This window comes from Gallus gallus, chromosome 3, assembly GCF_016699485.2.
Source record: "Gallus gallus isolate bGalGal1 chromosome 3, bGalGal1.mat.broiler.GRCg7b, whole genome shotgun sequence".
In the NCBI taxonomy this organism is placed as follows: domain Eukaryota; kingdom Metazoa; phylum Chordata; class Aves; order Galliformes; family Phasianidae; genus Gallus; species Gallus gallus.
Genome location: NC_052534.1, coordinates 45,706,623 through 45,727,710, shown reverse-complemented (window position 1 = coordinate 45,727,710; position 21,088 = coordinate 45,706,623). Strand labels below are relative to the sequence as shown.

At 37.6% G+C, this 21,088-nt stretch overlaps 1 protein-coding gene across 9 annotated transcripts in view; it reads right to left on the bottom strand.

Annotated features, from left to right (window-relative positions):
• UTRN (utrophin) overlaps positions 1-21,088 on the bottom strand; it is a 348,963-nt gene that overhangs the window by 234,831 nt on the left and 93,044 nt on the right. For all 9 annotated transcript variants that reach the window (XM_015284305.4, XM_040698161.2, XM_004935579.5 and 6 more), the window contains 12 exons: positions 19,711-19,798; positions 17,211-17,443; positions 16,787-16,967; positions 13,325-13,470; positions 11,553-11,762; positions 7,522-7,635; positions 6,575-6,730; positions 4,902-5,072; positions 3,005-3,184; positions 2,265-2,399; positions 1,586-1,735; positions 89-250 (listed from right to left, as the gene is read on the bottom strand). In XM_015284305.4, coding sequence (XP_015139791.2) covers positions 89-250; positions 1,586-1,735; positions 2,265-2,399; positions 3,005-3,184; positions 4,902-5,072; positions 6,575-6,730; positions 7,522-7,635; positions 11,553-11,762; positions 13,325-13,470; positions 16,787-16,967; positions 17,211-17,443; positions 19,711-19,798 — 1,926 coding nt within the window. The remainder of the gene's footprint in view (positions 1-88; positions 251-1,585; positions 1,736-2,264; positions 2,400-3,004; positions 3,185-4,901; positions 5,073-6,574; positions 6,731-7,521; positions 7,636-11,552; positions 11,763-13,324; positions 13,471-16,786; positions 16,968-17,210; positions 17,444-19,710; positions 19,799-21,088) is intronic.

Sequence of the window (21,088 nt, the reverse complement as noted above, 5' to 3'; positions counted from 1 at the left end):
TTAAACCTGTGTGAATTAGTAAGTCTAGGCTGAGTGCTACCAGCAGATAAATCAAACTGATCAGTATTAGAAAGCTATATTAGAATACCTGGGCCTCCTGCGGCATCTGAAAGGCATCTACCCTATCAGTCAGGTAAGATGTCAGCTGTCTATCCAGCTCCGCTAAGTTTTCCTGCAAGACCTGCAGCATGTGGTCAGTTTCTCGCAAGGTCTGAAGCTGCTGTTCCAAGGTGATCTGTCGGCTCACCGCCTTAGCAGGAAAGAAAGGTATGACATGAGAGAGCATTTGTTCTGTGGGAACGATATTAATCTTTCTCAAAACAAGGTGGAGAAGACCCCAAAATTCCTACGCCAAGAGAACTGTCGTCTTAAATAACATTTTTTAAAAACTGTGTGATTGATGTCATTAACTGACAAATAATGCTGCTAGGTACAAGACATTGAAAACAAGTCTCTCCTGTCACTTCAGGAGGAAAGTAGGCTGTTAAAAACAGGCATTTCAAAAACTACTTAGTCACTGGGAATCAGGGACATCACAATATTCTGTAGCTTAGTGTTGTTTGATGTACATACCTGAACATTTTCCTTCAAAACAACAAATTATGTCCCCCCACTAAAGTGTGAAAATGGAGGTTCACATTTCCTTCCTTCCATTGCCCCCCCTTAAGCAGCAAAACTTCTAAATTCATTTCATCGCTACTCCACAGGAGCACAAAATCCCCATTACCATCACACACACACACGCACACCAAGATAGAAAGTAATTAACCACCCTGCACATCAGCACTGCAGATACAAAAGCTGATAGATTTCATATGGCAGTGAAATGCTACGAGGGCAAAAACAGTAGTAAATGCTAACTTAAATGACAGCTTGTAACCCCTAGCTTATGCAAATGCATTCATGTTGCTCACTGTAATGAGGACGAACCCAAATTCTCCCCGTGACTATACTTCAATAGTAGCAGGAAAAAAAAAAAAAAACCTCTCCAATCCTACAGTCTGCTTGGGGCCAGGGCTACCACAATAGTCAACAAATGTATGCAACCTGAAATACAGCTAATTATCTTCTATCTAGTAAACCTAGAATAGCTGAGACAAGCATGAGAAGAGGAAAGAGGCAAGGTAACAGATGGAGAATAGAAAGAATGCTTTCCTTCTGTTCCCTTATTATAATGTAACTTCTTCCTACCACCTTCAAAGAGTGGAAATGTCTCTATTCATGTACTTCATTTTTACAGTTAGTGAGCAGTACACCAGTATTTATGGCAGTAGGAAGGGAACATTAACCTCAGTTACTGAACTTTATTGAACTGGCCCTCCTGAGATCATAATTACTTTTTTTTTTTTAATTAAAGTTATCTAGAGAAACATAGAGGGGTTTGGGGGAAATAGGAATGCAAATGTGCTAGACAGAACACGACTGGCAAAACAGGTGAAAAACTGTATTCTGCTCCAAATTGAAAGCAGCTGACATCATGACCCTTCTTCCTCATTTCCTGTGTTGAAGTCCTGCATTCATGAATTCAGCCAAGAGGAAGCATTTCAGCCCACCGATTTGACAAAGGGAGCCCCCAAATTCTTACCAAATGACTCAATTCCTCATAGCGGGCATTGAAAGCCTCCAATTTTTCACTGATGATATCATCAAGAATCCCTCCATCAATCAACGTCTGCCCAAGTTCCCGAATCTGGGTTCGATTATCAGCTGGATGACGCAGGACTGATTCCAGAGACTAATCAGAGGAAAAGGTTGTAAAGTCAATGCATATTGTAAGGTCATTGAATATTTCTGAACTTTCAGAGGTAGAAATCTGGTCGCATGCAAAGTTTACAGTACTCTCAAGACAAAAAGTGTAAAGAAGTATGAATAAATTATGGCTTAATCCATGATGGCACAAGGCAAATACAGCAGTTGTTTTGTTTTACATAACCAAACTTCACAGCACTTCTTTACCTAATCATCAACATTTCACACGGTAGCGCTGGAAGGAATTAATTTACAGAGGATAAGAGAGCTCAATGTTTTATCTCTGCATGGTAACAAGATTGGCACAATTGTAATAAACAACAAAATATATATTTTTTGGAGGGGTGGAGGGTGTTGGTCTTACAACATACATTCTAAATTCAGAGTACTATGTTAAGTTAACAGGAAGAATCAGAATACTCAACACACAGTTCAGTACCCTACTAAAGAGCAGAATTCTTGTTCTTTCAAATGTGTCTATCTGAAAAGTCACCAGTACAACAGATTGACAATACCTCAAGAGCATCATTGACAACATCCAACTTATCAGACAGATTTTCTGTCATTTGCACTCTTTCTTCTAGAGTGTTTAGCCAGGCTGTTTCTAAATCAAGATACTGAAGCAGCTCAATCCAACAGGACCACACCTCCTAGAAGCAACAGAAGAATTGAAATTAGCCTAGAAGGTCAGGCATAGGCTTGAAGAAATTACATTTCACAGATATCTCCCCAAATAAGTCAAGTAGAACACATTCAAAAATTGAGCGTTCTATAGTAAATTTTAGATAGAAAAACTTCTACTATAGAAGCATGACAAAAAGAAATATGCAAAGCATATACAGAAGTCTCTACACTCATGCTAAAAATATCAGACATCCAGATACTTATATCAATTTAAGAATGCAACAGAAGTCCACCCACTCCTCACAAAATGTAGGACGTACACAAACCATGATCAACTTGTTCTAATTATTGAGAAGTTTCTGTTGTTTCTGAAGAAACATGGATAGATAACAAAGCTCTGAAACATTACTTATTTGTACAATTGTTGATTAAGGAACAGATTTTTTAAAAGCAAATTCAGGTGGTCTCTCATGCATTCCAAAGACTTTGTCTCAAGAGAAAAATCTTGGAAAAGCACCACTGCAAAATGCAGTGTCAAAGTTTCTGGATTTTGTGGCACAGACCTTTTTAGCATCCTTCTCCATTCTTCATGTCACCTGCCTGAGTTTTGTTTGAGATCTGCTGGTCTTACCTCTAAAGTGTGGCATTTCCCCCGGATCCGATTACACAGCAGCTGGTAGTTCTCCAACACAACATTCAGCTCAGTTGCCAGCTCCTGACCTCCAGATGGCACTTTAGTGGCCAACATTTTGATGTTGTCCTTGAGAATTTTCACTCGCACCTCCTTCTGCAGCACATCCTCTTTTGCTCTCTGCCCAAAAAGAACGTATTATGCAATTCAATTGCCATGCATTCAGCTGTTAACCACTCAAAACAACCATCAGCAGTTTAACACCGTAAGCATAGTTGCCAAAATATTCTCAAGTCTGAGCACAACAAAATATTGCTAGAATGATCATATTATTGGCTGTTGAATTTTGCCCTAATCAGAATTTAGGAAGCAGAATAGCTGAAAGGTAAGAGCCAGACTTGGACTGGGCAACATAGAAACAACTAGAAGAATTCAGAAATAGAAATTTTCCTTAGCTCTTTCTTTTCAGGTTTCAAGGACAGTTCTATGAAGCTGAACTACCTCTGATATATAAGGCACTGTAGGTTATGGTAGAATTTAGTACATGACAGCATTATTGTTGGACATATTGTTCTAAATGTAAGGCAATCAAAAAAGAAATTCCAGTTAATGAAAGGGCAAAGGATAGAGATCTGTAACACTCTTACTTTATGGTTATCGCAACCTGCCTCACAGAGTTTGAAATTTACTTCCTCAAACTAATGGGAGCTCCATTCAAATCAGAGCAGAATTAGGAAAGTAAAGGAGTTCTTCAAAATGTCATATAAAAAAAAAGCTCCTGGGTAAAATACACAGAGAGTGCTCTTTCCGGGTACTACAGGCAGTCCCAGAATAACACTCTTGATGCAAATATAAGAGGATATACAATTGTTACAGTAAAAGTTCACAGGCTCACTGACACATCTGCCAGATTAAATAGCACAGAATATAATCTGGATTTGGTGGAGGTTACTGTGCTAAATCTCTCAGATTTCCCAATTAAAAGAAAGTGTTGGGTTTTTTTCCTGGCATGTTTTCAGCAGGCTGTCAGACTTCAAAATCTCAAATTGCTTCAAAGGACACAAATATATTAAAACACTTGTTAAAAACTGCTTCAGAAAACCCCTTCAAAAAGAACAGTTCAGATCTTCAAATAGATTTGTCAAAACACTTGTAAGGAGCAAAAAAAAAAAACCTTTGTTTTCTACTCAGAGTAACTGTGTAGTGAATAACTTGAAATATGTGTCAAGACACACCTGAGCTCCATTGAATTGTTTAAAAACAGATAGAATTACTGTTTGCTCTGTACATACAATCCAAGAAAATTACCTATTCAGCTGATAATTTATATGGAAGCAAAAATAAATCATGCTCTCTTTTTTTTTTTTTGTCAATAGTTCCAAAATTAGTGGGATCAGCACCACTATTTGCAACAGATGAAGAACACAAGATAACTTTTATTACAAAGCTGTTCAGAACTGTTTTTCTATATGCGGAATTACTATAGCCTGGGATGAGAAATTGAAGTCCAACAGCTGGAAGCAGACGAATATGGTTTTACAACTGCTAATTTAGACAGACAGAATATCACATTGTCTTCCTCTAGTTTATTCTCCTATAATAAGGTACCATATTCTCAGGATTTAATGCACTGCAAGCCTTCCCAGCTTAGACGGCTCTGTGTGTGACTACTCATTATAAAATCCCTATGCCTCTTGGCCAAATACAACATCTGCTTTTATAGTTCGTGCTTTAAAACAAAAATTTCCATGAAGCAAAGCTGAAAAACAGCACTAATCTTGTCATGACCTGAGCTCCTTTACACACAGATAATAATTCCACAAAAGACCAGCCCCTAGAAACCATTAAGTTTTGTTTGCCTTTAATCAGGTCTCTACAATGACCTGATATGTCTGACCTTCATTTCTTCTACAGCATTCTCTAACTCTTCAGGGGACTTGTATTCAAAATCCTTCTCCAAATATTCTTCTTCAGCTTGGGTCATCCATTCTTGCATCTCTGCCAAATCCTTCTTCAGATTTACAGCTTTTTCCTGACTTTCAGACAGGCGATTTTTCTGACTAATGATCTAGAATTCAAGGTGAAGAAAGAAACAGCAGTTTTGGTACACAAATGTCCTTGTGTATGTGAAAAACCACAGGTTTCTGTTAAAACATTTTCTACCAAAGCATTTTTCAAGCCATTTTAATTAGCAAACTTAAAATTAGCTGCCCATCCCTCCCTCCCCCCATCCATGTCACTTTTAGCAGATCAACAAAATCTAGAGGTAAGGAAGGGAAAGGGAAAATAGATTTTTGTCCTCATTGTGCGTAAACTGGTGGCAATTCCTAGGAAAATAGTAAGATGTGGGGGGAGCGAGGGGAGGGGGAGAGGATGAATGACATAGGGTGAAGAAAACACTCTTCTGATCACAGATATCATGTAGTTAGGTACATCCTTATACACAACACTTAAACACCATCAGGTCTCACACTTTTCTACAGCCCAGCCAGTCTGGATAAAGGTTCAAGGTTCATCAATAGCAAGGTTTTCCTTGTCAGGCACTGTGAAGAAAGTAAAATGTTTCTACAGAAAGCAGAAAGCTTCCACCCAAAAGAAACATCCACGTACTCCAGACTGAAGTGGCAGTCTATTTATAGCCATTTATTTTTCAAAGCTGCCTAAAAGGAGGCTGAAATTACTCAGAGTCAGAATAATATTCCAAATTTCAGGGGCAAGATTAGGTGGTCAGATTTTTTTTTTTTCCTGAGAAAAGGAAAAGCAGTATGAAGCAAAGTAAATATTTCATTTTTATATACAAATAATTAAACTGAAAGGAACGCAGTGAACTCTTCAAATACCTAGAGATGCACATATTTAAACAAAACCCCTATTGCATAGGGATTCCCTAACATATTTGCACTTGTGAAGGATTTACTGTGCCAAGTTGAATTTTAGCCATTTTGATAGCAGAACAAGTAAAGCGTATTTGTCAAAGAGCCAAAAATATATTGTCAAGAGTCTAGAGAAGAGCCATGAAGATTATCCAAGAGCTGGAGCACCTCTCCTAGGAAGATAGGCTGAATGAATTCAGCTTGTTCAGCCTGGAAAAGTGAAGGCTGTGGGGAGACCTCGTTGCAGCCTTCCAATATTTAAAGGGCATTTATAAATGTGAGGGAAATCAAATTTTTACAAGGGTAGATAGTGATAGGACAAGGGGAAATGGTTTTAAACTACAGGAAGGGAGATTTAGATGAGATGTCAGAGGGAAATTTTCTACTGAGAGAATAGTGAGCTGCTGGAAATAGTTGCCCAGAAAGGCGATGGATGCCCCATTCCTGGAGGTGTTTAAGGCCAGGTTGGATAGGGCCCTGGGCAATTCGATCAAGTACTTGATCTAGCAGCTGGCAAACTAGCCTGTGGCAGGTCAATTCAAATGTTATGATCACTGGGGACTCTTCAAGCCAAGCTATTCGTTCTGTAATTCTATGAAACTGTTTCACTGCTTCACCGCTTCACCATCCTCCCCGTGTCACGCAAAATGAACAGACGCAGTAACAAGTAAGCGCTAGCAACATATGAAGAACTCACCTGTTTGCTCAGTTTCTCCCATTGTGCTTGGCAGTCTACTAGCCTAGATTTTGCCCAAGTATTTATGCCTGCAATGGACTGACTTCTTAAAGCTGACTCTAGTTCTTTCATCTCTTTCAGTGAAGGTTCAATCTTCTCCATTTCATTAACAAAAATCTAAACACACGTTGAAAATAGAAAATAAACTTATAGAGTACCAATGATTTTGTAATTTTGAATTATTTCAGAGAAACTTTACTAAAGACAAAAAAAGAGAGTGATGTTTTCTGTACCAGACTGTACCAGACTGCAGTGGCCTAAAACATTAGAGCTGTACAACTAGAAATACAGCTTGCCATACACACTGCAAACATTCTTGCACATCAGATGTCAACACTAGAACAAACCAACGTTCAAGGTGATGTATTTCAAATACTCTGATGTTTCTAGCATACCTCAGATGCATATTCTTCCTCCAGAAACAAACGTTTCAGGTTACACTGTAATCAGTTACTGTCAGTTGACATTCTACCCAACTTTGATCCTTATGTGGCACCAGATAGGATGGAATCTTACTTGCAAGGCATGTATAACTCCTAAACCACACAAGTTTAATCACACATATTTGCTTATTATTTTTAATATCCTGCAAAGTTTTATGCAGAAAGAACTTTTCACTCGTAGATTCAAACTGCACATCATAAAACTGAGAAAAAAACTAAACACTTTTACGGAAGAGTTAATGTGAATTGCAGATAAGTATTTTTAAATATAGTGAAGACCTCTGAAATGTACAAAGCATTATGGCTATACTCATAAGGAAGCACTTAAAACTTGGTCCTGAAGATAGATAAGACAATTCTGGCAGACTTTACATAATATACCATGGGCAATAGTACTAGCAAAATAATAAAGAAAAGACGGTAAGCGTATGATTTCAAAAGATTCCTTAGGAAAACAAAACTCACTGTGCACTGGTCAAGCTGTCTTTGAAGTCCTTCAGTATCTCCTTGAGCAGCCTTTTCTGTCAGTAAGAAGCCTTTCACACCATCCATCCACTTCTGAACAACTTTTGAATTAGTCTAAATCAAACAAAGTAGCAAAGAGTTGATAAAGAGCATATGGCAGTTGTGTTTCAACCACTTTAATCAGTGTTAAAAGAATGTTCCAAGACGTGCAAGCATTCCCCAGATTTCATATCACACCACTTCTATTGTTTTCTTCCTTCAATTTCTCCATTCTTAACTTTATGTGAAAACTTAATTCCCAATAGTGATACTCTTGCACCCATCGTTTAATTGGCACTGTACTCATCCTTGCTATCACACAGAAATGCTGGATAAACTAAGACAAGCATGGCTTCAAAAAGTATGTGGCTACCCTTCACATGAAGGACTTGGTGGAATGATGGAAATTGCCTTTTCTTCACACTATAAACTATGTACAGCCATTTTCACCACACTCGTTTGAAGGGTCTACTGCACTCCAATAAAGAAATAGGGCCCCTAAAGGTATCTATGGGAGAAGATGAGGAGAGTGTAATGGTAAACATACTTGAGAGGTGGAAGCTATGCAGGGAAAGCCACGAGAAGCAACACGGGCATAAAAAGAAAATACTGCACAGGACTAGACTAAACACAGAAAATTCTATCTGCTGGGGCCAATAGTAGCTAGTGTAGGTACTCAATAAAGCAAGACACAGAAATAAATTTATAAATACGGAATTGCAGTCACCTGACCTAAAAATTAGCAGATGCCTTATATTCTGGGTAAAGTAGGACAGGAGGGTTGCCATCACCTTCCCACACAATTGTGAATGTTCACTATCACCCTTACAAACAAAACCACTACAAACTTCAAGAAGAGATTTTTCTTGTCCTGATTCAACTGTGTTATATGACTGCCATTTTTTAATAATATAGTTGAACTTTTTTTAATCAAAAGTTTTGTTGTTTTTTCTTTTTTTTTTTAAACAGGTGGTATCTTTCTGTTTTGACTCGTGTCACAACAGAGCACTGTTACTGGAGAAGCCAAGTCAAAATTCATCAGCATTATCTTCTATTCTACACATTACCAAGGGAGAAAACATACACTTGTCTTTCAAGATGGTACATTATAAACTGCTTTAAAAAAAAATAAAGTCAGAACTAATGAAAATCCATTAGAGTAAGATCATGTTTATTTTTAGGACAATGCTATCATTAGAGGTCAAAGTCATGGCACTTTCCTCAGGCCTCTTCCTTTTTGGAGGAATTTTGTGCAGTTCATTAGCCTGAACATTTCCCAAAATCAGATCCCAGGAGGCTCTAACAGTGAACCACAGTTTAAAAATATCCTACACATAGGATATATATAAAACCTATATATATATATACACACACAGAATTATAAGAAGTTGCCATTTGACAAGGCATTTTAGCTTAACTTAATTTAGCTTGCTTACAGAAAGACATGCATAGCTAGCTAAAGATAATAAGTGGCTAAAATGAATTAAAGGGGATTACTCACAAAGTTAGATACATATTTAAATAACTTGCTGAATCAGAAGTCAAATATACAGAAGTTCAACAAAGTAAAAGCTCCTGCACTGCACAGATAAATAATTATCAACTCTCAGACACCCAGTGTAGGCCATGGATGTGTAAGAGCTCCCATTTGTTAGAGGTGAACTAAAACGATGGATTGATTTCTAAAACTTATTTCAGCAAGGAAGATCAAATGCGCTGAATATCACCTTTTGGACTCTCGAAAAAAGCCACATTATGTACAGCTATGCAGCAGACTTAGAAGAACTGAAGGTAATACTTAATCAAAAACACAGCAAACAAACCACATGGTATTAGAGACAGAACAAAAGATACAGACGTCTTCCAGCAAATATAAGAAGTAATTGACCAAGGGAGGGAGCCTCGTCTACTTTTCCCTTCACATGACTATTATGGAAAATATTACAGCAAAACCAATAAAGCATAGAAACAGATCATGTCACCAATGCACACACTGTCAGCCTGGGGGAGCCTCTATCACACCAGAAATTGCAGAAATGACATCTGAGAAGCAGGTCCTACAGACAGATCTGCCATTGCCTTGTTCATCTGACTAACGAGGGCGTTTTAAGCCACGTTCATTTGTCTACTTATATTTTCTTTTCAAAAGCATAAATGTAAGGAGTGCTGCTGCAGAACTTCTCATTTTTGGAAGTGAATTATGAAAAAAGGAAACAAACATAAACAAACACTTGTGCACAGTTGTAAGTAACCACATATTCTCCATAGATTGCCGTCCACTTATTCCACTTTTCCCCCTTCCCTTTTTATTTTTTCCCCTTTTATAGTCAGATACTTCATCTCCTCTCTTAACAAGTACCCAGTCATTATCAATCAAGCTATTTTTTTGTCTCTGGTATCACATCTCCAGTACTGACTCGTTCAGTGTCTGCTCCACAAGGAAGAAAACACACTTTTAAGTAAGTAGGTCTAGCTCAGTGCAGCTACAGACAAATCAAGACAACTGGAAAGCTACAATAATTTGACGAGCAAGACCGATAAGAAACTGTTGCACAAATGAGATTGAGAAACGCTCACACGTAGAATATCTATTCCATCACCCTAAACAGCTAATAAGCTTACATAGAAAGAAAGGGAAGAGAACAAGGCATTGACCTAAATATGTATATCAGAGTCAGGAGAAAAATTAAGGACAAAGAGCTTGCTCATAAAAAAACAAGGGCCTGGCTAAGCCTGGAAAAGTTCATTTCTTTCAGGATCCAGTTCAAGCCAGATCATTTTGGCAGATCACAAGGCAGATCCCACTGACCAGTGGCACCTCCTCAGCCTGAGGCTGCTGCAAATAGCTACAGAAGGATGGATTCTAGAGAAAACAGACTAAAAGCAGAAGATGTTTCAGAAACTTGTGTGAAAATACTTGTATTCTTGAACATGTTAAAAAAGAGGCTTTTATTTTGATGCTTCAAGTAACACAGCCTAACAGTAACACAAAAATATTACAAAAAAAAAGAAAAACTTACTCTCAAAAGCTTCAACTCCACCTACCGTGCATAGGTTGGTTCGTGGTTTTCATTTACATCCTCACTAGGCTAGACTGGACTGCTATGCTTTTCCTCCCTGCTTCCCTTCTAGAAGCTTAGTAGTAAAATGAAAGGCATCTTATGTCCTCAACAAAATTATCAGTGAATAACACTTAATGAGCAGGATCAAGCTTCTCCCTTCAGCATTCTTCTATGTATAGTTTTTCATGAGTGTGGGTTTGCATTCTGCTTTTAATTTTAGTTAGAACGTGTTACTCCTACTATGACTATTTTTTTCCAGATTTGTGGTTAAGAAAAGGCTTTGAGGTTTTTACTCTTTCCAGCCATAATCACCAACAGATTGTCCAACTCTGTGTGCAACATCATCCAAGTCAATTACCTGACCACATTAATGTAGATATTAGTATACATGCATACATCTGTAATTGGGCGCTCATTAAAGCTCCTGCCCTGTTGGAACTGGAAAACTCACTGTACCTAAACATTTTCTTCACTTGCTTTTTAACAGGCTGTACTAATTATGTATTATTGTTGACAGAAATCAAACTTGAAGGAACAGGTTTTCTGAAGCAGGTATGTTAAATGTCAACCTAATAAAGTGTCAGGCATCTGACACCAACCACAACAGAGGGCACTCAGCCCCTGGTGGGATCAGGCCTTCAACAACACAGCTGACATACTCCTCATTCTGGTGTAATCTTTGCTTCTGGTACTGGCAGAAGATGAATGCTAATTTTAAGCGCAAAATTGTGTTATTCGAAGATTAAAAAATATACTGGACATGTTAAAAGCCACACATTACTTTTCTACAAATACATTATATGCTTTCAGGCTCTGTCCTGCTCCACTACCATTTCACTTCTCAGTCAGCATCATCTGAATGCAAGAGTATAAGGAAGAAAGGCCTCTATAACAGTTGAGTTGTGTAACAAAAAAATCCTGTCATTTTACCTCAAATAATCTCAACTTGGATGTAATTTCTTCCAGTAGTTTAACATCTTTGGAACTCTTGAGCCTTAACTTGTCCCAGTGTCCTTGCACGTGCCTGAACTGCTGCGTGTAGACCTTTGTTCTATCAGAAGACTGTTTCTCCAAAGCCTTCGTTTCTTCAGCAAGTTTATCTACCTTGGGCTTCTGGGCTTCCAGTGTCTCACAAACAGCCTACAAGGAGGAGGGAAAAAATATACGTTTGCTTGCAGTATCAGGTATAACACATTCACATACAAGCACATGTACATCAAAGTAGTCACATGAGCTGAAATAACCATTTTACTAACATTAAAAAAGAACAATAGTTGACAATATAATGTAAGACATAAAAAATACCGCTGCTCTGTTAAACTGAGCACGTTTGCAATTAAAACTTAAGAGAAATTCGGAATTGAGAAATGAAATCATTACTATTAATTTAACTTTATAGTATATACATTTAATATAGATAGGTGGGATGCATGCACATACATTTTAATGCATTGTACTGAGGAAGAATCTCTATTTTGGTGTGCTTATGCTTTCATTCTTACCTTTCTTCACAAGAAAGAAACAACATAAGATGTACCATTTCCTATAAAAGTCTAGCTAATGATGCAGTGATAAGATTGAGAACAGGGATGTATGCTTCTGAAAACAAGAGGCTTCTGTGCATCAAGCCACAGAGACACAGAGTCAACCTCCTGCTCAAGTCCATGCCTGAAAAGTTTATCAGTGCCTGACATGGTGAAGAAGAGGGAGCTGTTCAAACCCAGCAGTTCAAACTGCCCACAGGCAGTGCATTATCCACATTTTGTTCTGATCTCCAGTAACAATCCCTAAAGATCCCACACTGACATACTGTGTCTTCTCAGGTTAATTTGTCTCTGAAGACAACAGGAAGGAGGGATCCAGAGACAAATAGGAAATGACAATTCTCCAGAGGCCAAAAGTCATTGCAATTTAGCCAGTGTATGGACAAAAAAGAATCTCTGCCAGCCTTAACCAATACAAAAGAAACATCAAACTCCCTTGTTCCTTGAGTTCTCAAAAAAAAAAAAAGAAGAAAGAAAGAAAGAAAAGATTACTCCCTGCTAAAAAGAGGATAGAAAGAAACAGCCTTTCCCGCACCTCGTAACTGGAATTTCAGAGCTCCTCCAGGGTCACCTGCAGCCCTTTTTATTTTGCCATACAGGAAAAAGAAAACGCATTTCTGAATTCAGCATTATTCTACAAAAGCACTGAGGTGGGGGGGCGAGGGGGGTGTTGTATTTGGGTTTGTTTTGATTTTTTTTGTGTTTAAAAAAAAAAAAGCAGTACAGGAGATGCATGACTCCTTCCCCGACTACAGCCCTAGTATTTATAAAGTAATTGTCAACCACAGATTGACAGCTATTTTGTATGTTCATAATAGGAAACAAAAATTTCACTTCTACTGCGCTGAATTTATATTTCTATTACCCTTACTGTTCACAAACACTTTTTCTCTTTGAAGGGCAATCTGGAGACCACTGGAGTACAGTTACCCTCTTAAAACGCCCTGGTAGGATGAAAGTTGCTGATCACCAGGAAGGCATCCCAAATCTAGCTAGGCTACATCCAGCGCTTGCAGGAGCACGAAGCAGCCAGCCTTGGATCGGTCACATCAGCTCCCAACTCAAGCAATAAAGCTCCTATGAAGGGGGACAGTCCTGGGCCCTGACACCCTCCTTGGGGCTTCTCGGCACAAAGTAGGAAAAAAAGATAAGGATTACCTTTGTCTGCTGCAAGGCTTTTTCAACCTTACTAGGGTCACTCAGTCCACTCGCAATTGCCTGCTGCTTGCACTCCACCTCGCTCAGCACATCCTTCAGCCTCTGCAGAGAGCCTAAGAAGTCCTGGCTAGGCAGGCTTTCTGTCTCTGTTATTGTGAGAGATTCATTAATACAAATACAATAAAAGAACATAAACAGAAGATCCAAAAGAAGACCCCTCAATTTAAACACGTATTCATACACACAAATACAAAAAAGCTGGCAGCTTTCAGCATAATGTCGGAATAGAGACATTCTTTGGGAACACTGAAAAGGGAATTAAAGTTTGGACAGAGTATCTGCTTGAGGTCTTTCTTTGCACCTCTGATTTTGACCAAATCTGTCCTCTGTGGAATTCCACACAGCAGGCTGCACGTAATTCTGGAGTTCCAGAATGAAAACGGAAGTTTTCAAAAACTACAACAAACAGTATTTAGCTGTAAAAACAGTACTCTGCTATGCACATCCTCCAGCCTTGAATTCCTAAGCAATTTCATTCCTTCACCACGAGTGAAAATTAATCTAGAACTTGCTCTGACTCACCAGGTAGCTTTTCAACAGCTTGCCATCAGAACTGCTGTGCCATTTATAACTAAGGAATGAGTCAACATGCATAGGGAGAAACACAATTATCTAACTTGCTGTTCTTAAAAAGATAGTACCAACTTACAAGAATAAACAAGAAGAGTTTGCTATAAAGCGAATGGGAGAACTGTCGCTAAAATACAGCAAATCTTGAAGGAGAAAAAATAATAAAAATAGTCTCTCAAAGTCATAATTTCCATCAAAAATGCCAGTACTGATGGTATCGAGCACCACTCAATCAGGGACTTTTCAGACATTTAACAACCATGAAAGGAGTAGGACTCGTGTCAGTAAGAAAGCCTGCCAAGTTCACAAATGCTTGGTTTCTACACTAGCCGTTTCTCTCCACTACATGGCTCGGGAAATGCTTCCAACTTGCAGCAATTTAAGCTATATTGTAAACAAACAAAAACCCTGAACTGGCATTTCCCTCTGCTCTTTAACTATGGACAATCTAGAGAAAATCAACCATTAGGAAAAAAATAATATACACAAATGTAAATGTAGCATACCAAGATACATAACATTTTTTTACTGAGTAATAACTGGATCAAATACACTAATGTTCGCTCAAATTACATATGGCATGAAAAAAAGTATTACAGTCACACAAGATAACCATTTTATTGGTATTCTATATGAACCAACTCATAATGATAATCAAAATAATTACTCTTCACAGTAAGAATTAACGTATACACTGTAATTTGAGCATGGCAGGTATATATCATTCATACAGTTTTCTGCATTGACATGACTGAAGTATTCGGGCCTTGTGCAATTCACTGTATAAATGGCCAAATAATTTAGTATTTGCGTCTATTTTTACTACACACAAAGTAAATGCTCTTCCACCTGGGGCCATTAACACAATGCTTCCTCCAATTTCTCAAAAACAAAATGAAAAAGAAACTGCTTATATGTCTGTGTTGTTCGTATTCAGCTGCAGAATATTAACAGAGATATCTATTTTGTGTAGTGAAGTCAGCATGACGGTTTTAATGCTCATAGCAAATTTCTGAATGTAACAAAAACTCAAGCAGAACATGCCTGAAAAGCAAGCCAAATTCCAAATAATTTGAAATATCGATATTACAAAAGGAATTGTGTATGACTCAACGTGGCCATGAAAAAAGAAGGAACTCTATTCTCACATTTAGTTTTTAAAAGTTTTCCTTAATCTTCCATTCTTCATTTCTAGGATTATTTATTTCTGTTAGTGACAGATCCAAACAACTTTTCAAACTACATCATGCACTTTAAGTATGATTTTGCTAATCCATTAAACATAGTTTCAGGAATGCTACATCCTTGCATAACTTAACACCAGGGAACAATACAGTTGATAATGTGCAGAGAAAAGGTAATGCAAATATTCTTTCAAGTGAATATGAAGATTTTATCAGCCTTATCCAAAAACTAGTAGAATCAGTTTTAAAAAAATTATCTGAAGATCTTTAGAATGGGATCAAAGTGAAAGGCTTTGTTTATGCTTTTGGTTTTGTTATCTTCAATCTTATGTTACCTGTACTATCCTTCTTTCTGTCAAATAGCTTTTTGAAAGCATTTCAAACTTTTGTTTTCAGTAATCATAGAACTGTTTAAGTTGGAAGGGACACTTAAAGGCCATCTGGTCCAACTCCCCTGCAGTGAATAAGGACACCTACAGCTTGATCAGGTTGCTCAGAGCCCCGTCCAGTCTGACCTTGAATGCCTCCAGGCACAAGGCATCCACCACCTCTCTGCACAATTTGTTCCTACGCTTCATTACCATTACTGTGAAAGACTTTTTCCTTATATCCAATCTAAATCTCCCCTCTTATAGCTTGAAACCATTTCCCATTGTTCTATCACATCAGACCCTGCTGAAGAGTCTTGCTAGATAATGATGTTCATGCAAAATCAACTAACTGGAGTTTGATTTAGAGGATTTTTTTTTTTTTTATAATTACATTACTCAATCTCACACCTAAGATGTCGGGCAATTTGTTAACTGAACTGAGAAGACATAATATTGCAGATCCAAGCTATAAAGCTTGTACCAATAGCTACTGAAGCTGACTGAAGAGGTTCTACCTATCTAAACACTGTATGTTAGACTGATACCTGAGGAACTAAATGAAAAAAGATACAGCTGGCTTCTGACTACTTTTGATACAGTGCAAAAAGTTTTTTACACAATGAATGTTTTTCTGTGAGTAGAAATATATGTACACACATGTAACAATATGATCTATGAATATCAAAACAAGACAGTATTAGTACGTAAATGTAAAATAGATATAGATATGAAATGCACATTTAATTTTAGATTTTGTTACAGGGGAATCTCAGCTTGAAATTGGGAATAAAAGCCTTTGACAGAAATATAAATATTGTGCTCGAACTATTTGCTCACTGAACATCATTTACAAGTATTCCTTCTCTCTAACTTCTTCGCACTACTATTTTTTCACATTCTCTCTTTACAACTTTATTCCTAGCTGCATTTGAAAATCTTATACTAAGCCCTTGACAATACATCATAATTGATGGAAACTATGATCCAAATACTCTTTAAAGACAATCACATAATGTGGTTGAAAGAGAAAAATATAAAAAAAAAAAAATCAAGGAAGTTACTTTCTTGCATGAACAATTATAATCTCTGGACAATATTTTCACAGTGACTGCATTAATTCCAAATTCTCTTTAAAATTAAGCAGCAACTCTGCAGCGCAAAGGCTCCAGAGCACACTCATGTCATCCAAAAGGGATTCCTCAAGAGAAAAGGAAGAAAAAAATTTAAAAAAAGATCAGAATATGAGAATTGAGAGAACTTTATAAAAGAATATTTACCTTCCTTCAGCTGCTGGTGACGTTCGTCTAGTCTCTGGCAAGCCAACTTGAAGCGATCAAGAAAACCATTCAAGCTCTCTTGAATGAAGTTTGGAGGCACAGGCTGAGATGTGAGCACCTTGCAAGTAGCTTTCAGGTGTTCCAATCGTGGACTCAAGCTTACAAGATAAGTTAATTCCCTCTGTAAGAGATTAAAAACACAATCAAATTGCACCCTGTTAACACCAAGGTGTAAGCTAATGTAAAAATGTATCTACATTACTAGGGCAACTATAACACAGGTACCAAAATCTTCCAGTCACATCCAGTGCCCTGGAGCCTCTCAGAAAATGTGAGTTACGTTATGGAGGATGCTAAATTCCTCTGGGGTATCCTGTGCTCCTGAGAGCTTCCAATCAAAAGCAACAAGTTTTGCCACACTTACCTGACACAAATCTTTCAGGACTGCTGATGGCTGGGAAGCTGAAGAATCATTTTTAAGCAAGCTCTCCTTTTCAACTATAATCTTCTCAAGCTCATTCATTTCTTTAAAGTATGCATTTATATCTTCCTGGTACTTTATCTTTCTGGCCAACTCTTCTAGATGCTGAACCACTTCTTTCCATCCTGACAATATTTTCTCCATCAGGTTTTTTAAATCCACTGCAGGAAGTCCCTCTAAACAGATGATATAAATTACTGTTGATTAACTGCAACTAATTTTGATTAATAAGATTTTAACCATTTGTCACTTCAGACACAGGTAGGTGCACCTCTGGATCAACAAGCTAAAGGCTTCACTTACAAGCCAACAATCCTTAAAATGCATTACTAACAGTGTTTTAACTTTTGATTTCCACAGTCAAAGACAGATTACGTGTAAGTAAAATACTCCACTTTCCTTCTTTTCAGGTTTTCAGTTTTTAGTAACATACTGACTCTGAAACTATCACAACTCTCTTCACCATTCTAACTTGTCTTTCTAACTTGTCTACCTGTTGATTTATTGATTTAAATAACTTTATTTTTCCTCCACAAAGGTAAAGGGAAGCCACAAGTTGGAAAGCAGCAATAAATTCATTGAAAAAGTAAACGGAAATCCAGCAGTCTGTCTGGGAGACAGTGGGAACTGCAGCTGACAATGTCACAGTGCACGCAGACATGATTAATAACTAGATCTTATGAATAGCTACAAAAGCAATCTGATGAAGTAAAGTTATTTCCCACTCAGTGACTACATGAAGCATGTGCTACCCTGTCTTTCCGGTAAATCAATGTGTTACTTGAGGACACAGCAACATAAGCTAAAACACTTCCCATCTACATGCATTCCACATTCTTTTATTTCCTCAAATGCCAGAAGCATCTGGCAATTTTGCTGAAGAAATTTCAGTCCAGTGTGTGTTCAACAATACATTCTTGCCATTGCATGCTTTTGATTTTGATTTTGTACCAAGATGCCCTTCTTTATATTAGGCATATTTGGTTCATTTGAACTTATTAGTTCTGTCATTTGGACAGGAGTGCAAGGAGATATATATAGAGGGGTCAATTTCTGTACTGTTTCAGCATAAATACAGCCCAGCGTTTCACTCTGGGGAAGCCAGCCAGCTTCTACAAGCGCATTCAAAGGCTCTGCTTCATAGATCCTCCCACTGTGTTTAGCACACTGTCCATATGCCTGGCACATCTACAAAACGAATGCACAGCAGCTGCAACCAGTCCTGTAACAAGAGTATGCAATGATCGGTCACTGCTACCATGGCAAGGACTGTATAGCCAGAAATGGATGCATACACATGTGCCCGTACACAAGTATGGCTGGGCCTGGTTTCGGAAAGAAGGGTTGTAATTCCAAATTGGACAAAGCACACTAGCAGACCTAACAAAGCTGGGGGATGTGGATTCATTACATAAGCCTTATTTTCTGTAGATTCCTAGCTTTAAGGCAGCAAACATTAGGAAGAGCCACAAGTTTTTAATAATCCAAACTCCACACCAAATCTGTGGCTTCAAGACCATCAGTGTTTAGGAAATGACAAGCATTTTAAACAACTTCACCTGTATTGGGCAAGGAAGGAGGACTCAAGATGCTTAGCAGATTGAGGTATCCTTGTAAACGAACTGGCTGGGAAGAAGTGCGGCAGTTGGGAGCTCCAATGGAAATCAGTACGTAAAACAGTAATACCATCCTTTCACCAATCGGAATACTACCAGTTACAGAAAGCTCAACAACAATTAAATGCACAGCAGATCTAAAAGATGGTATCTTGATGATCTGAATAGCTCTTTTGTGGAGAAAGTCACACTGCACTGATGAAGTTTAGTCATATTACAAAACAAGATTTTGGCAAGCCTTAAAGATTCAGCTTTCCACAATTTTTCCAGGGATAAGTGTTTTAATTGACAATCAATCATTTTCTCAAGCATGTAGGCTTCTCTCTTGACTTTGAACTATAAATTCTGACTGTGTTATCAAAACAACCCGACAGTTTTTTCAAAAATAGAGAAAACTATGAATAGAAAGATACATACACACTTAAATATGGTTTCAAGATTTCCACTTCAAGATAGTTACACTTTAAAATCTTAAGTTTTTCAAATGATTTAAAATAAAACTAACCCTTCTCCCTAAAAGCATGCAAACGCCAATCTATTATTAAGAAATTACTCCTATATCAATAAAACAACTCTTAAAAGTTTGCAAATGAGTATGCATGCTTTAAAATAATAACAATAAAGCTTATCTATAAGCTTTACTAGCAATTGATGTGATTTGCTACCATTAATAGTAAGAATGACCAATGTCTCTGAAGGAAATGAAGTGGAGGGAGAGGGAAGGAATATGTTGCAACGATTAACTGGAGACAATATGTACTTCAGCATTATTTCCCAGTAAATCACTCAATTAAATCACAAAACAGAAAAACCTTCAAGTCTTTTACCTTTTCCCATTTGATCCAAAAGAATATGTCCACTTCGTTTCAGATCATCTAGCTTTTGGCTTTTTTCAACCTTCTCTTTTTCTATCACCTACAAATTGAACCCCAAAAGAACAGTTTCAGAGAGTGTTTGTTTTTGTTGTTTGTGTGTTTTTATCCAGATGTTATTTATCTGTATGTTATTTTCCCTCTACTTCCCAAAATGCATTACAGCACCTTCTACTAGGGATGCTGGTTCTGTTTGCTTGTAAAGCTAACACAAAAGATGGATCCCAAGTATTAAACAAGCAAAATGATAATTAGAATGACACCAGGAATAAAATGCTGCTAAAATAGTCAGAGACACCAGCTATAACATTACACTTCTGATTATTTTGATGTGAACCTGTGTAAAAGACTTAAATATTCCCCTCACCTCTACACTGGAATTTCTGGCAGAAACTAAAAGCAACCTGTTACCTAGAATTCCAGCAAAAACTACAGCATACTGGTACTCCCATTTCACTAAGCTTTAGAGCTTCACTCTTCTTCATGATAGAGATACAACAAGGAAAATGCTATGAAACTACAAAGATTTGTTTTAGAGGTACAAGTTCCTCTCTCAGACATAAAATCCTTTTGAAATTAATGTTCAAGATTATTTCTCTGGCTTAGACTTCCAATAGTAAATTTTAAAGCAGCATGCACACATTTGCATAGTTGGGAAAAAAAAACATTGTCCTATCCACTTAGTGTCCAATCGTTTAAAAACAGTGTTCTTCATGGGAACCTTGTGTTCATCTTGGAGCCTATTTTATAAATGGCTACAAGCTTCTATAAAGCTATATAAAGTACTGGGGAGGACTGTTTTGTTTTTCATTTCCAACAGTACTATCATTCCAAACACTCCTATTGGCACCATTTTCCACTAGCACACTGAGAAGTCATCTCCTTAAAATCTTAAGCATTGTCTTTGATTTCAAAACTAGGCCTGGATCCTGCTAAAGATCCAGTAAGCCTTCATTAACAAAGCATGATCTAGGACCAAAAAAGGCAAGAGCACATTCCTGAAATAGAAAGAACAGATAAAAATTATTTCATGGCTTCCACAAGTTATTGTAGAATTGCGTACCTTATCCTGCAAGCCAGTAATAATTCACATGAGTTGTAAATATCACTGTTTTCTCTACAATTAATTTTAGAAATTTTAAAAATTAAACCCTGGAAACATAACAGAACGCTTTGGACCCTGAGTGGGTGTCAAGTCCACCACCAACCATGAAGCATGAAGCCAAAATAAACTGCTTGGGGAAAAGACACTAATCTTGAAGATGTGATTTATCTCAATTCTGAAGCAAGCATTAGTTACAGATGCTTTTAAAATTTCCTTCGGATTGTGTGA